We start from the raw sequence: 14,998 nt of genomic DNA, 5'->3' as shown, positions 1-14,998 counted from the left end.
TGGACGCAGAGAATGCGCAGGAACTCGCTCGAAACACAGACAACAACAAGCCCAGAAACACAGCCAGAGAGCAGTGGCTCCAGAGCGGACGCCATCTTTGAGTGAAACAGGAGCTTGGCGCGTGGGGGAGGGGAGGGGTTTAGGGAGCGTCTGCAAAGTGCGAATCCAAATCAGAGACGTGATAAGAAAGGGACTGCAGCTGGAGGAGAGGAGAAAGAGAGGCGGGGGGATACGAGTGCACACATCTGAGGGGCGAGTGTCCGTTGCTTCTGCGTGGATTGGAAGAAAAGGACAGATGGTTAAGCGAAGGGGGAAAAAAGGAAAGGAAAAAGCGATGTGGCGCGCTTAGGGAGCGTCGGAATGTTGCAGTCGCGCTTTAACGGCGGAGAGAAGTCAAAGCGATGGAGAGTGGTTTTAATGTTAGAGGGTATTTAAAGATCAAAGACTCCGCACTCCACACCTCCCATCGGGGTTCTGCATATCCATTCTGCTTATGTTTCCATAATGCAATTAAAATGCATAAGCGCTTGTGACAAAGCAAATGTTTTTTTTATTTTTTTATTTTGGGTTGCTACGTAAACATTGCCTGCTAGAGTCACTACTAGAGAGATTTATGTAGATTTCCACAGTGCCATATGATGCAAGGATGACAGGTGACCCATGCCCAATAATTATTATTTTTATTTAACACCCACTTGAGAAATGTGAATCTGTTGCAATACTGCCATCAGAAGTCATTAACTGAATATTTATGATATGATGTACTTGCCTTGTAATTGCTGTAATGTTTGAGCTGTGTGAATATATTAATATTATGAATGCGTAATTAGCCTACTATTCAAGGCATGCTCAAGAAGACCCTTCTTAAATCTTAAGAGAATTAACTTTAGTTAAGAACTTCGTAATTATCTCAGAATAGCCTAATTGCGATTATGTAATAAATGTGCTTTTGTTATTTGCCACATCTGTATTATTAAAAAATTCTGTATGGATCATCATATCAAAGCTACTTCATCTGTGCTTTACAATATAAACTTAATATAATATAACATATAAAATGACATGCATGCCTCCCTCAAATTTATTTTCTAAAATGTAAAACAATCAGTTAATTGTTGACATACATTGATACGTCACTTCGTAAGTATTCAAAAGCAAACAAATATTTTTTCAGTAGCTTATTGATGCCTATTGTTCACCTCTAAAGTAACATTTAAAAACTCTTGTATTGTTTTTTTGTTTTTTTTCACGATGAATGTTATGTGAAATAAATCCTCAATTTCGTGAGTCCTTCTAATATTTAATGCCTCTGAAAGTGTGAAAACAGCATCATGTCAACATTCTGAAGGAATGAGGGCTACACTGTCACTATAGAAACACACACATATAGAAATAAATAAAGCTGTAGTATGAGGAGGTAGCAATGGCATCTGATAGACTTTCATAACACTGTGTGGGCGAGCTGTAAGTTGCCCTGCAGTACAGACTTCATCAAATAAAGATCATCAGTTTAATTACAACAGTTTAACTGTTGAGTCAGTCCCATTGTGATATGCATGAAGTGTTAATAAAGCATGCTTATTTGGTGACTGGAAAGAAGTACAAGCACATCACTTGTAGTGATCATGTCTGCAACACAAAAACAATTTGTACATACTTTTAGAGAAGAAGATGTTTTATGGGGTCATGGGCTCCGAACCATACGCTGGAAAACTGCAAGCACAATTCGGGTAAGAAAAACATCCTCTGACCTGCGCTAGTGTGTACTTGAGCTTTAAAAGATCTCTGTCAAACACTGGTTTCTCAAAGGTGAGATCAGGAGCAGTGAAAGCAGGTTGTAAGGGCGATCTTTGTATATCATCATTGTGCCCTTGAGCAAGGCTCTTAACCCTAACCCCAGTGGGACTGTCCCTGAAACTTAAGATGAAATGCAGTACATATGTGACATCACTCTGTAACTAAGTGGAATAAATTCTATTTTATTCTATTCTATTCTGTTTGTAACAGTGCAGATTGCTAAAAGAGATCCAAAATATTTCAGCAAAAATTACAATTCTGTCATTATTTATTCACCCTCATGTCTTTGAAACCTGTATGACTTTCTCTCTTTTATGAAACACAGAGGAAGATATTTTGAAGAACGTTGGGGTCAAAGCAACATCAGATCCCTTTGACTTTCATCATGGACTAAAACCACAGAAAACATTTCCAAAAGTGGAAAATTCTGTAAATACTTCTTTCAGGAACAATGCAGTGGTCCCAGAAATGATTCTGACACCTAAATCACACTTAAAATGAATGCGTTGAAGTAAATATTACAATATCAAAACAAGTGACATCTGTAACGTTTCTCAAAAACAGCCTTGCTTTAAACTCTGATGTTGGTCTCAAGATGATTTTTAGTCAATGTAAGTCATGATGCATTTATATAGCACTTAATTGTGTATTGCTGTACACCCAAAGCACTTTACAGTCATTTTAAGTTCAGACAGAGTAATCACACATTTAAAATAATATATGGTAAAAAGTCAGTTTTTTACCTTGATAATATACTGACAACCACCTTAAAATCAAGAGACAGCCTTATAATGAATCATTTTTTTCCACAAGCTTAGGTAAATACTAATATACACAGTACAAGGTGCACACAAAGTACAGTTCTATGGATTTAAAGTGTTTTCTTTTGTTCACCAAAAAATGAAAATTTGATGTTTGTTTGCTTACCCCCAGGGCATCTTCTTCTTCTTCTTGCTTTACGGCAGATCATATACACATCAATGTATTGTCACAAGCCTTAAATTGGGTATTTTTTTTGACTCTCAAATCCATGATTCCCATCCACTTACATTATATGACTAACAGACCGCAACAGTTTGAGTGAAAAATCTCAGTTTGTGTTCTACTGAAGAAACAAAGTCACCAACATCTTCGAAGCCCCGGGGGTAAGCAGAGAAACATCACGGTTTTTATTTTTGGGTGAACTATCCCTTTAAGTCTTGTCTACAATGGATCAGACATTGGCTTTAAAGGAAAAGAGACAGTGTTGAAGGGTGTTGGGGAGGATGATGACAGTCATGTCCAAAAACACACATCCTTGGAACGAGTCATTACTGCTTTTGTCCGTGTGAACCAGCAAGCTTCCTGCCGGGTCTGGCTCATGGCCAACTCTCAAACCCCATCTCCAGTCCCAAACCACTGCTCTCTACTTCTCCATAACACACACACCCCTCCCATCCTGAAGCAGACGAGACATAGAACAAACAACAGAAATGTCCAGGCATACAGTATGTAACTGAGAGAACATGCCCTACCCACTTCATCTAACGTATCTGTCGGCTCGCACTTTATAATCAACATGAATTCAAAACAGACCAGATTTACTTCCTTTGTGCTAGAAGTCACACTGTACATTATTCATTAGTGCATGCTCTTCCAGTGTTTGTTTTCATGATCTTTCACGCCTTAAATTATGTTAAAAGAATAGTTCACCCAAAAAGTAGTTTGTTTCTTCATCAGGTTTGTAGAAATGTAGCATTGCATCAGTGTCTCATCAATGGATGCTCTGCAGTGAATGGGTGCCGTCAGAATGAGAGTCCAAACAGCTGATAAAAACATCACAATAATCCACAGCACTCCAGTCCATCAGTTAATGTATTGAGCTGCATGTTTGTAAAAAAACAAATCCATCATGAAGGAGTTAACAAGTGAAAACAGTGCAAAACAGCCCTAAACAATTATGATGTGGATTTTAACTTGAAACTTTTTTTGTGTGTGTTTGTGGACTATTATTTTATTTAACACACACACACACACACACACACACGTACACAAACACAAAGCATTTCTAGGAGAATTAGTTAAAACAGTAGTTTTAACATGAATGAAATAAAGGTTCCAGCATTATTAGCAATTAATGACATCTTTGGGAAATGCTCAAGGATGCTAAATGCTTAGGGAGATTCTCAAACACTATTTTGGTTCCTGGAGAGCAGGAGCTCAAGTGAACACATGGCCTGATTCCTGAGACGAAAACTTGGAGAAGGAAAAGGACAAAATATGAAAACATCAAGTTGCACTCTAGGGGTCAGTTTTACTAAACAGAGCAAAGTAGTGCGAGAGCGCAATTCAGCAACAGTGCTGATGGGAGGGAAATTTCTGCGTGTGGTTTACTAACAATGTGCAAATTAAAGAACACAGATGCAACACATCGAACAAATGCAATGCACCAAGCGCAGCACAAATTAGCGTAGTCACAAATAAAGAAGTCCACTGAAAAGAACCTGTCCTCCTCCACCTCACTAATAACTCAATCGAAACACCTCCACCTCGTCCAGACCACTACAGACTGGTTTCAGCCCAAAGCTGGGAAACAGAGAGCAACTTCAGCAGGATCTGTCTGACACTATACTTCACTTCTGTCTTTCCTTCTCAATCCCTCGAGTACTCAGAAGTGCACTCCTCTTTCTAGGTGAAGTGTACTTCTGCTGGCCGGTTCATGTTTTCTTTTCGAGGAAACGGTTGAAAATAGTGGAGGTTTACAGTGATTTCAAAAAAGCAGCGGCTGTTGGTCTTTTTTTTGAGCCTAGCAGACAATGTGTGCCCCTCTCTCTCTCTCTCTCTGATGCCAACTCTTTCTGCTCAAACTCACACCCTTCACATAGGTCTCCCACTGTATGTTCCCATCAAGAGCTCATCAGCGTGCATTTGTCTTGTTTTTCAGTCGAAATTATGATGTTTTTGACCTCTGAGGTCATGTGATGTCCGGCTGTATCCCCAAAGCACACGCTAAAACTTTATGCACTTGAATGTGAAATGAGTTTGCCACATAATTGTTCCATTGATTTCATGTTTAATTTCAAAGCCATGCATGTCCAGATGACTGATTTAACTTTTTAGTTCTGTTTTCTTGAAACCAAAAATTATGCTCATTTTCTTAAGGAATAGTTCACCCAAAAATGAACATTTGCTGAAAGTTTACTCATCCTCAGGCAATCCGAGATGTATAGTTTGTTTCTTTTTAACAGTTTTGGAGGAATTTTGCATTATATTACCTGCTCACCAATGGAATGTTATTCCAAAATATATATATATATATATATATATATATATATATATATATATATATATATATATATATATATATATATATATATATATATATACATATATATATATAGCAGCCAGATTCATGTTACCCCCAATACTGCTTTATGGCGCTCATTTTATCAGTCTGATATAAGAGCCTGTCCGTCTAATGAGACTAATCGCCATGAAATTGAAGTTAAGAGTCAATGAGAAGTGTCTTTAATTCAATAATACAAATCCAAATATGATTAGATCCTGTCAGAAATAGCTGAAATTCATTACAACGGCTGGCTGATTGTAGTTATTCATCATCTCTGCTTGGGGAGTAAACCAAAAAAGCTGTAAAGTACAAGGGCAAAGTCTCACATTAAATAAAATCAGCTTCGACAGTACATGGAAAACAAATTACTGTTATTGGATTGTGTCCAGTTTCCAGGATACGCAGTGACAGCTCTTGATAAATCATCATTTATCATTGCCCTTGTATTTATTCATAGACAGATATCTAACTTACACAACAATCTCTGTCTAATAACGCTGGGATTCTTGTTAAAATGGAGTGTTTTGATGGTCATAATCAACAGGCAGTCTGTTCTGGTTTGTGTTTTGATAGTTAATCTTTAGGTGCCCTCACAGAACAGACACTCGGCCCCGAGGTCACGTGACCCCTGACCTCTGACAGTCTCTAATCTAATACATCAGTCTGCCTCTGCCCATCGCACACTCATGACATCACTTAACCCTGATTCATTTACTCTTACTAGTGTGTATTCTTACCCTTAATTTTTTTAGAGTGTATAATTTTATAAGAGCACTTATATTAATTCTGTTATAACTTTATAATCTTTAAAGCTATTAAATTTAAATTATTATTTTTTGTGTGTGTGTGTGTGTGTGTGTGGTAATTTTAGTAACCTTAATCTTACAAAATGAGTATTTAACATTAACAAAATTCCAAAAAAAAAATATATATGTGTAATATATTTCGGTGAAAAAAAAAGTACAATGGAAGTCAATGGGTGGCTAGTAAGAATATGGCGAGTTTATAAACCTTTTAAATTAAAAAAACTTTCAATGAATCTGAACTCATAGTGAATGAGGAATATCCCTTAAAAAGAATGGTTCAACCCCCAAAAATGAAATTCTTTTATTATTTACACTTTTGTTGAATACATTTAAATAATGAAAGAGTATCTCTCATTTTTTTAATTTAAATGCTTAAAAAATGCAAATGAAAAATTAACTTATTTAAGCAATAATTTCAACTGATTTGTAGTGAACACGGAAAATTGCTAAATATAAATAGCTTGACCCAAAAAAAACTTATTTAGTCACCCTAATGTTGAATAAATGATCTTAATAAAAGAATGGCTCCTGATACTTATTTAAAAAATTGTGAATCAAAATTAAAAATGTATTTGTTTACTTGCTACTTTAGAAAAGTGGAATGCCTGTTAGATGCAACACTGACAATTCCCTCCAAGCAGGCTCAAGCACACAAAGCACTCACACACAGAGATGGATGCAGCAGCTGCAGAGCTCACACTTCTCACATCGTCATCTTTCACAGCAGACAGAGAGTGTGCTGAGGACTCAACAGTTCATTAATAATGGAGCAGCAGGCATGGGATCCACATCCCTCTACCGGAGTCCGTCCCAATGGAGACGTCCCTCTCAAGTCTCAGGTATTCGCTCACAGGCCACAGAATATGAGTTGACGTAAAGAGAGCACATTTTAAAGAGACAAGCAGAGCACAAACTGGCAGCCTTCAGGCTGCTGGGAAACTAATGATCCGGGATCTGGGCTGCAAACGCTAACTCTGTAGACTCCTTTCCAAAGCGAGAGTCCTTCCTAACCTGGAGAGCTGTTCAGATGCTGTTCTCTTGTTATAACACCACTGCGGTCTCTAGCACGACATTTAACCTCACACTGCTCTGAAGGAGTGGCTCCAGGTCAATGTCAATAGGGGCAGGAATACTTGATGCAAGTATGCAAACATTGGTGTTTTGTCAATGCATTGCAAGTGGTGCATTCTTGTGCATTCAGGTGATCGTGCACTAAACATCTGATTAATCACGAGTGACGAAGATTTCTAGAGTAAGGGCGTATTTTTATTTTAGCAATCCATCTGGAAATTAAGGGTTAAGGTTGAAACAAGGAGCACTTTTGAGAGCTGAGGAACTAATCCTTCATCTCTATTTGAACTCTAGCACCCTATTCTAATTCTATTCTTAAAAAGAATAGAATTGTAGACTTGCAAACTGAAGCTAACTGAGACTTACACATCATTACTCTTTTGCTGATTTGATTGCTTCTATTGTCTTTATTTATAAGTCACTTTGGATCGACTAAATTACTTAATGTAAATGTAATCAGATTTGGCAAAGTTTGCCAGTTGGAGACAACAAATGTTTGAATGATTCCAAATATATATGACATCAATTCTTTTGTGAAGAACACATTTTTTTTTTTTTTTTTTACAATGTCAGGCAATAAGGTCCAGTACTGTTTTGGACCACACTGACTTTTATTGTACGCTGAAAAGTAGCACGCTCAATTCCTCCAATCAGAAACAAGCTCGAGTGATGACACTCAATCTGCACATGCTCCATTCTCTCTCTGCTTGTGAAAAAGGAGCACCATCGCTTCACCTCAGAGGAAGTTTTGAACAAAATACTGATTTCTGAAAACACTGAAAGTTACTTTTTGATGTACACCATTCTTCTTCTGCAGTCTAAAGGTTAAGGTGGACGACTGCCAGTTTAAACTAACATACATTTAATTTCTAGATTATTGATAATAAATGAATCTATTAGGGTTAGATAGAATCTAATAATAAATCTATCTTGTACCATTTCATTAAAGTTTGGTTAAAGACCAGATGTTCTTAACTCATACTGTGTTTGAGTAAAATATTTGTAAATACTATATTAAAAATGAAATGTATGTGTGTGTATATTAACATGCTAACAAACTAAATATTACATTAAATAATTGAAATATAGTTACCACTAGAGTAGCTACTCTGTCTTTGTAGCAACTCTATATATATTTCCATGCATCGCAATTTAATAGCTGGTGAAATGTATGTACGCTAGTTTGAAGGCAAGTTATCAAGAGCAATAAATGTCTGGGAAGATTTTAAATTGATTTTTTTATTATTATTATTTTAATGTTTCTTGAGGTTTACTTATATAAATAAATAAATAAACGTGGAAAAATGATTATTTTCAACCTTCTTTCTAAAATGATCTGTTTTTAAGGGGCGTGTCCTTTAAGGCTTCTCAGGAATCAGCCACTGTGATTGGCTAACATCATTAAAAAGGAAACCTCACGTCTTTTCCAGACGAAGCACTATGTATTCATTTACTTTCAGTTTGTGATGTAGCTGCAGTCAGATCTAGCAACGCTTCATCTTTCAATAAATGTTTCTTTGCTACTCTTCATGATACTATGCATCGTTTACAAAACAAAATCCTCTGACACGATGCCATTTCAAATAAACTTTCCACTAGTTCCTTATGCTGGGATCCTTTTGATTCAACGTGGCAATGATAGTAATTTCTATTTGCTTTCTACGCAACAGATCACTCACATTTAATGTGATCAAGTGTTAAGCGAGTGAATGGCAGTGGGCGGGGCCTATGGTGAGAAGATGACTATTTGCTGATGTCTTGCTCTGGAGGCGTGTTTATGCAAATATGTGTGCCTTCGCGATGTCCTCTAGTACCTCAGATCCAAAACAAGCCATTTTTGGAGCTTAATTAAATAAATGCTTTGTTTATAACGAGGAGGACGTTTTAATGGTACAAAGAGCTCTTAAATGCCAGACAAAAATCAAGGCAAGTTTGATTTCTCATGTCGTGACCCCTTTAAAAAGGGCGGTTCATTCATAAATTGGTAAAATACACAAGAAGGAGAGCAGAACTGAAAAGGGGAGGAGCTAGATCTATAGCGCCCCCTGTGGCGACACTGAAAGTGACACTTGTGTACATTGTAAAAGACCAGACTTCACACGCTGTAAATAATTGAGCGACGCAGCAGACGGCACTTGGAGGACGCAAACACTCACGTTTGACCTCAGACCACTTTTATTTAATTGTGGTATTAGACATTCATCATCAATTTTGCATGAGTCTTTCTGTTAAGCATCACTCGGGCTGGACTAGATGATGAGTGATGAGGGATTATAAATGTATGTATTATTAAGAAGACTGAGACACAGGCGTGGGTGAGAATATAATGGTGCAGAACAGAGAGGAGGGTTCTCCAGCTGTCTCCTGGGGGGGTTGCCACGGCGACAGGGGGCCACATGTCTTAAGGGCCTCATTTTTTTGGTCAAAGGACCCCATTGTTCTGGTGCTAAGCTGCCTTCACTGGGTCTGCAGGATGGGGGAGAGGGGTTTGCCTCCTTCACATGACACAGAAAACACTTGGCACAATCCTTTTAACCCCAACAGCAGCACACGCTCACCATCAGATGAGTTCATAACAATGCATTAGTTGTCTAATCACAATCGATTCATTGATTTATTGTCAGTTCACCCTAAAATGAAATGTCTGTCACCCTCAAGCTGTTTCAAAACTGTGTGACTTTGTGCAACACAAAGATATTTTTAAGAATGTTGGCAACCAAACAGTTTCTGGCACCCATTGGAGTCCACTATATAGGAAAAATACAATGGAAGTCAATGGCTACTAGCTAACTGGTTCAAAACATATTCTTTCCTGCTCCACGGAAGAAACGTGTACAGGTTTGGAACAACTTGAGGCAAGTAATAAATCAAACTCATTGTGTGGTCACTCTGATTAAGTGAATCTCATTATTCTGAACTTAGGGAAAAATAACATTCAGTCATCAGAACACGCATCTTTCTGCTTTTTGTCTAGTAGATGAATACAATAAAGTGTGTAAGGCCTTGTATGAGCACGTGAAGGCCTAACTGATCACTTCCACTAGATGGCAGTGTTATTTCTATAATAAAACTGAAGAAAACAGTCTAGCCAGAGCCCTTCAAACTAAATACCAAAAGCAAATCTTCAGCTGCATTGGGAGAATAAGCACTGGTCTTCAGGTGCGAGTCTATGTTGAAATAATGTCTGACTACAGGACATAAATAAATTAACTCTGTTGCAGTGCTATTTCTCCCATGGACTGCTGAGGATTGATTCACATAAAACATCATGTGTGTGCTAGTAAACAAACACAGCTGAATGGAGACTGCTGCAGATGGCTGTTGTAATGTTTTCCAGGTTGCTTTAGTTTTGTGGGACACTGAAATTGTAGACTAAATACAATTGTAAATAAATAGTTCTTTCGAACTCCTATTGTGCTCCATTCCCTCTTTGAATTTTCCATTAGCTTTAGACACAGTCGGCTTTCGCAGCACAAACTGGAACTACAGGTGCAATGCACAACTGTGGAAAGTGTCCGATTAAAGTCATGAGAGAACTCCTCTTGCATTTCACAATGTTTTATGTGTTGCTATTCCAAAACGAGAGAAACGACTGTCTGCAGTTACAACAGGAGTAAGATTCCTATGAACCGATGTTAAGAAACCGGTCAAGAGCATGTATGGGATATATTTGTGATATAAGTGAGATTTCTACATCATCTGAATAAATAAGCTTTTATTATCTATATACATATAAATAGAGAGATTATTTAACTACAATATATAAAGTTAAGAAAAAAAAGTGGTGTGCATTTACAATATATATAAAACATTATATAGTAATTCATAAAAATATTTTTTCTTCATAAATGACTAAGAAATTAGATATTTAAATGAGAAAAACAGCTGTATACATGATGTTAGCAATTACTGTACTGCAAAGGCTGTTTTGTTTTAGGCATTAATTACCATTTTAATGCAAGCAATTACAGTATATTAGTAATGAGAATAAAACATTGCATTATGAGAACGACAAAGCGCTTGGCGGTAAAAATAAATGACAACACTAACAAAATATTTTCTATGCAAAATATATATTTTTTTCTGTTGATAGTTTCAAAGATGATAATCATCCATGTGATATTTAAAGCAGGCATTATATTTTCTACGCTAAAGCTCTGTGAACGACAAACAATGGTTGAAGGTTTGGATGCAAATATTGTATTTTGCACGACTAAACTGCGAAGCAGGCAAATTAAAAATAATAAAACAAACAACGTTGTCCATTTCTGTAAAAGAATATGAGATTGCTACAGGAACAGTGATGCATTCACCCAAGAGAAGATTTAATGAGTAGAAGTCATCTAACAATAATACAATCTTCTTTCATCCATCAACACTAAAATGCAAAAAAAAAAAAAACAATGAAAGAAATTTAAAACATTACATAAGAGAACAAAGCAGTATTTTATCAGAAGTTCATTCGGCGGTGATTAAACGGTTAACTGACACACAGAAGATTGCGGAGAGTTTGGAGCTGGTTCCTGAGAGAGAAGTGGCTCAGAAACCCCGCTGAGTCTTCCTCGTGTCTTCCTCCGGCTCGCTTTACTGAGCTCTGGAGACGTGTGGTCCACCCAGGCCAGGCCCACAGCCTGAAGGTCCACGCTCCTCCGGTTCCTCAGGCTGCGTCGCACAGAGCCTCGACTCCTCGACACCGGCTTCAGGATGTCATCGATGCTGAAGTCCGCTCGCTGCCAGGGGGCCAAACCAGGCTCAGTGTGTCCAGTGCTGCTCTCGCTTTCATCACTTAGCTGCTCCTTCAAGCTCTCAGTGTTTATGGAGTCTATCTTGCAGCTCATCACAGCCTCTCTTTCTTGGGTTTCAGAGCGTTTGGTTTCCTGATGCTCTGGACTGTCTCGGCACACTGAGGTACATCCAGGCTGCTTCTGGCTCTCAGTTTCACTGCTAATAGCTGGACTGTCAAGCTCCTTTCTTGTGTCTGCACATGAGCTACGACGCTTGCGCACGGGTCTCCCTGAATCACGTCTGGCTTTGGAAGCCTTTGACGCCAAGTTTCCTGTCTCTGCAGGATCCTGAGCGGAGCTCAAGGTCTGCTGGTTCTCATTGGTCCGTGTACAGGCGGTATCCAGACTCACCGTGGGATGAACCGTCTCGCTTTGGGGAACGCTGGGAGTCTGAACGCAGTCTTGATCTCCATCTGCATTGGAAGAGTAAAACTTTTACATCACATGTTTAAAACACCAGAAACTCTAGAGATTGTAAAATGCATTCAGAACCTCATTTATTTTCTGATTAAAAGAGGCTTGGAGGCAGAGGAATTTGCCTTGATCATTTTTTGTAATCGAGTTACTCGAGGAGTCATTTCAGCCCTACATTAAATGGATATAAAGTGACATTTACATTGTTAAGTTTCTTTGAAAAAAATACAAATCTTAACCGGACCTAAACTTGAAGTGATAAAAAAAAAAAAAAATTGTTGATGTCAAACCTAATTTTTTTTTATAGCAAATAATTATTATATTCTAGAGCAAAGATCAGTCAGAAAATGTTAAAAACATCAAGTTTTTACAATCATACCAAAGAAATTTCTTTTACCACTACATCCAAATCACTCATTTATATTAAGTTATTTTATCCAAAGTGACGTACAGTTAGGGGACACACAAAGTGATTCTTCTTAAAGAGGCAAACAGACACAGGAAGTGCTTGTAATTAGTGCATTAATCACTCATTCGGACCTCACAGTAGCCAGATCCTTAGAATCAATTTAGTTAAAACCTCCACGATGTTCTGGCAGTTTTATCAGAGCACTTTATAAAACACACAACATTAAGAAGTCACGAATGAAAGGCTTGGACAAGCGTACCTATGTGTTTTCCTGATTGAGGCTGTGTTGGCGTGCTGTTGAGACTGCTAGACGTCCTCTCAAATATAGGGCTGAGAAGAGGGTTTTTGGAGGCGAAGTCTCTTTTCCCATAAAGAGAACGATCCACCTCCTTATTACCAAATCCTCTTTTTCTTCCAGACGTCTTCTAGAAGCAAGAAAACAAGCAGCAGTGAGGAACACTGACAGAGTTCACACAAATGTGCTTAAAGAAATCAGGCATCATGCTATTTATATCCCAAACGCAGAGTCCAAGTCACATTAGTGCTGTTCTGTCCGGCTCGGTTTGATGCCAGCGTTAATGATCGAAGCTTAGAAAGCCCTGTTGACAGTGTCACACCTTCCTCATCCTCCCTGAAGCAGACGCTGCTGCTGTTCGAGAGCTTCTCCTCTTCTCAGGCTCCTTCTCTCCTGCTTGCTGAAACAGAGCCGGAAGAAAGACGTTATATCTCTCTTTTGATGGTGTTCAATAAAAACCCTGAACGAACACGCACACTGATGATATCTGGGATTTCTAACCTACTGTATTTTTCGGACTATAAGTTGCACCTGAGTATAAGTCGCATCAGTCTAAAAATACGTCATGGTGAGGAGAAAAAACATAAGTCGCACTGGACTATAAGTCGCATTTATTTAGAACCAAGAGAAAACATTACCGTCTCCAGCCGCGAGAGGGCGCTCTATGTCTTCAGTGTAGACTACAGGAGCACTGAGCAGCAATAGAGCGCCCTCTCGCGGCTGGAGACGGTAATGTTTTCTATTGGTTCATGTCTCTTAGTTCATGTCAAATTAATTTTGATAAATAAGACGCACCTGACTATAAGTCGCAGGACCAGCCAAACTATGAAAAAAAGTGCGACTTATATTCCGGAAAATACAGTACAAATCAAGTTTTAGGACTCTGTAAAATAAATACAAAGTGTCAAATAACTCGCTCTCTCACACACACACACACACACACAAACACATACAGTACATGAGGAAGGATTATGTATGCATCAATATACAAAATGCATATATATTTGGACAAAAAAATTATTTTGAAACATGAAACACAAGTCTGTCATAAAAAAGGTAATCTCTGAATCTACAGTTTAGAAGATGTGACCGCAGATATGAGAGCTCACCTTTCTTTTTCTGCAGCGAGAGCGAGTTTCTTTAATGCTGGAGTTACATGAAAGAGTCTGTTCAGAGCTAGCTGAAGACTTCTGGTCATCCTCTGCTGCGGACCAGGAAACAGGAAGCCAGACAGATCCATTAACACAATACTCACACGCTCTTCTGTTCATAACACACACACACACACCCACACACAGACACAGACACAGACACAGACACACACACACACACACACACACACACACACACAGTCTAACAGCTAAAGTAATAAAATCAGTTTAACAATACAGTTCTGCTCATTAGTTTGCATTGCAGAATCTCTAAGAAATGTATAACAACGATCATAAAAGTAGCATTTTGCTTTTTTAATTTAGTACTTCTCTGAGGAAGATATTTGACTTAATGCACTCCACAAGACACAATGACAAACTATGTCTAACAAACTAATAATAAGTTTGAAGGTGGCTTGCTCTTAATGAAGTCTTGCATACAGGGCTTCTGCAGGTTTAATAAAGACAACTAAAGTACATACACTGAACACAATGCTCTCTAAATGTACATTTCATGAGTTGAGCAACATTTGTTGTTGTTGTCGTTTAAAGCATAAATTCACTTAATTGTGATCATTTTTGAATCATCTTCAGTTTGCATCTTAAGCTAATATATATCTCGATTTAAGGATGTTTAAAAATTCGTTTTGGAAAACATTAAAAAAATACTGAGGAAGATGACAAATATTTTTTTTAGAAATACATGCAATAATATTTAACACCCAAACTTTATGAATTATGATTTTAAGACCCTTTTAATTAAGACCTGCAGAAACTAAGTCACATCCCCCAAAAAAAACAATCTGATTTTCATTTCATAGATATTACATATACAAATTTAAATGAACATGAACTTATTTTTTTCTGCACTGAACTTTGGTAATTTTCATTCTATTTTGCTTGAAACTTTCAGCATGGAAATAAAACCGGCTATGAACGTACA

The 14,998-nt window shown here is 37.8% G+C and overlaps 1 protein-coding gene across 1 annotated transcript in view; it reads right to left on the bottom strand.

The window, feature by feature from the left end:
• Window positions 1-11,056: 11,056 nt before the first annotated feature.
• The window catches only part of LOC132140533 (histone H3.v1-like), a 6,395-nt gene continuing 2,453 nt past the window's right edge, over window positions 11,057-14,998 (bottom strand). Inside the window, exons 6-9 of the mRNA XM_059549302.1 lie at window positions 14,014-14,108; window positions 13,227-13,304; window positions 12,869-13,031; window positions 11,057-12,199 (exon numbers count right to left, since the gene is read on the bottom strand). Of these exons, the coding sequence (XP_059405285.1) occupies window positions 11,475-12,199; window positions 12,869-13,031; window positions 13,227-13,304; window positions 14,014-14,108 (1,061 nt within the window). The 3' untranslated portion in view covers window positions 11,057-11,474. The remainder of the gene's footprint in view (window positions 12,200-12,868; window positions 13,032-13,226; window positions 13,305-14,013; window positions 14,109-14,998) is intronic.

The sequence above is a fragment of the Carassius carassius genome, chromosome 5 (genome assembly GCF_963082965.1).
Source record: "Carassius carassius chromosome 5, fCarCar2.1, whole genome shotgun sequence".
Lineage (NCBI taxonomy): Eukaryota > Metazoa > Chordata > Actinopteri > Cypriniformes > Cyprinidae > Carassius > Carassius carassius.
This window is presented reverse-complemented; position numbering and strand designations above follow the sequence as displayed.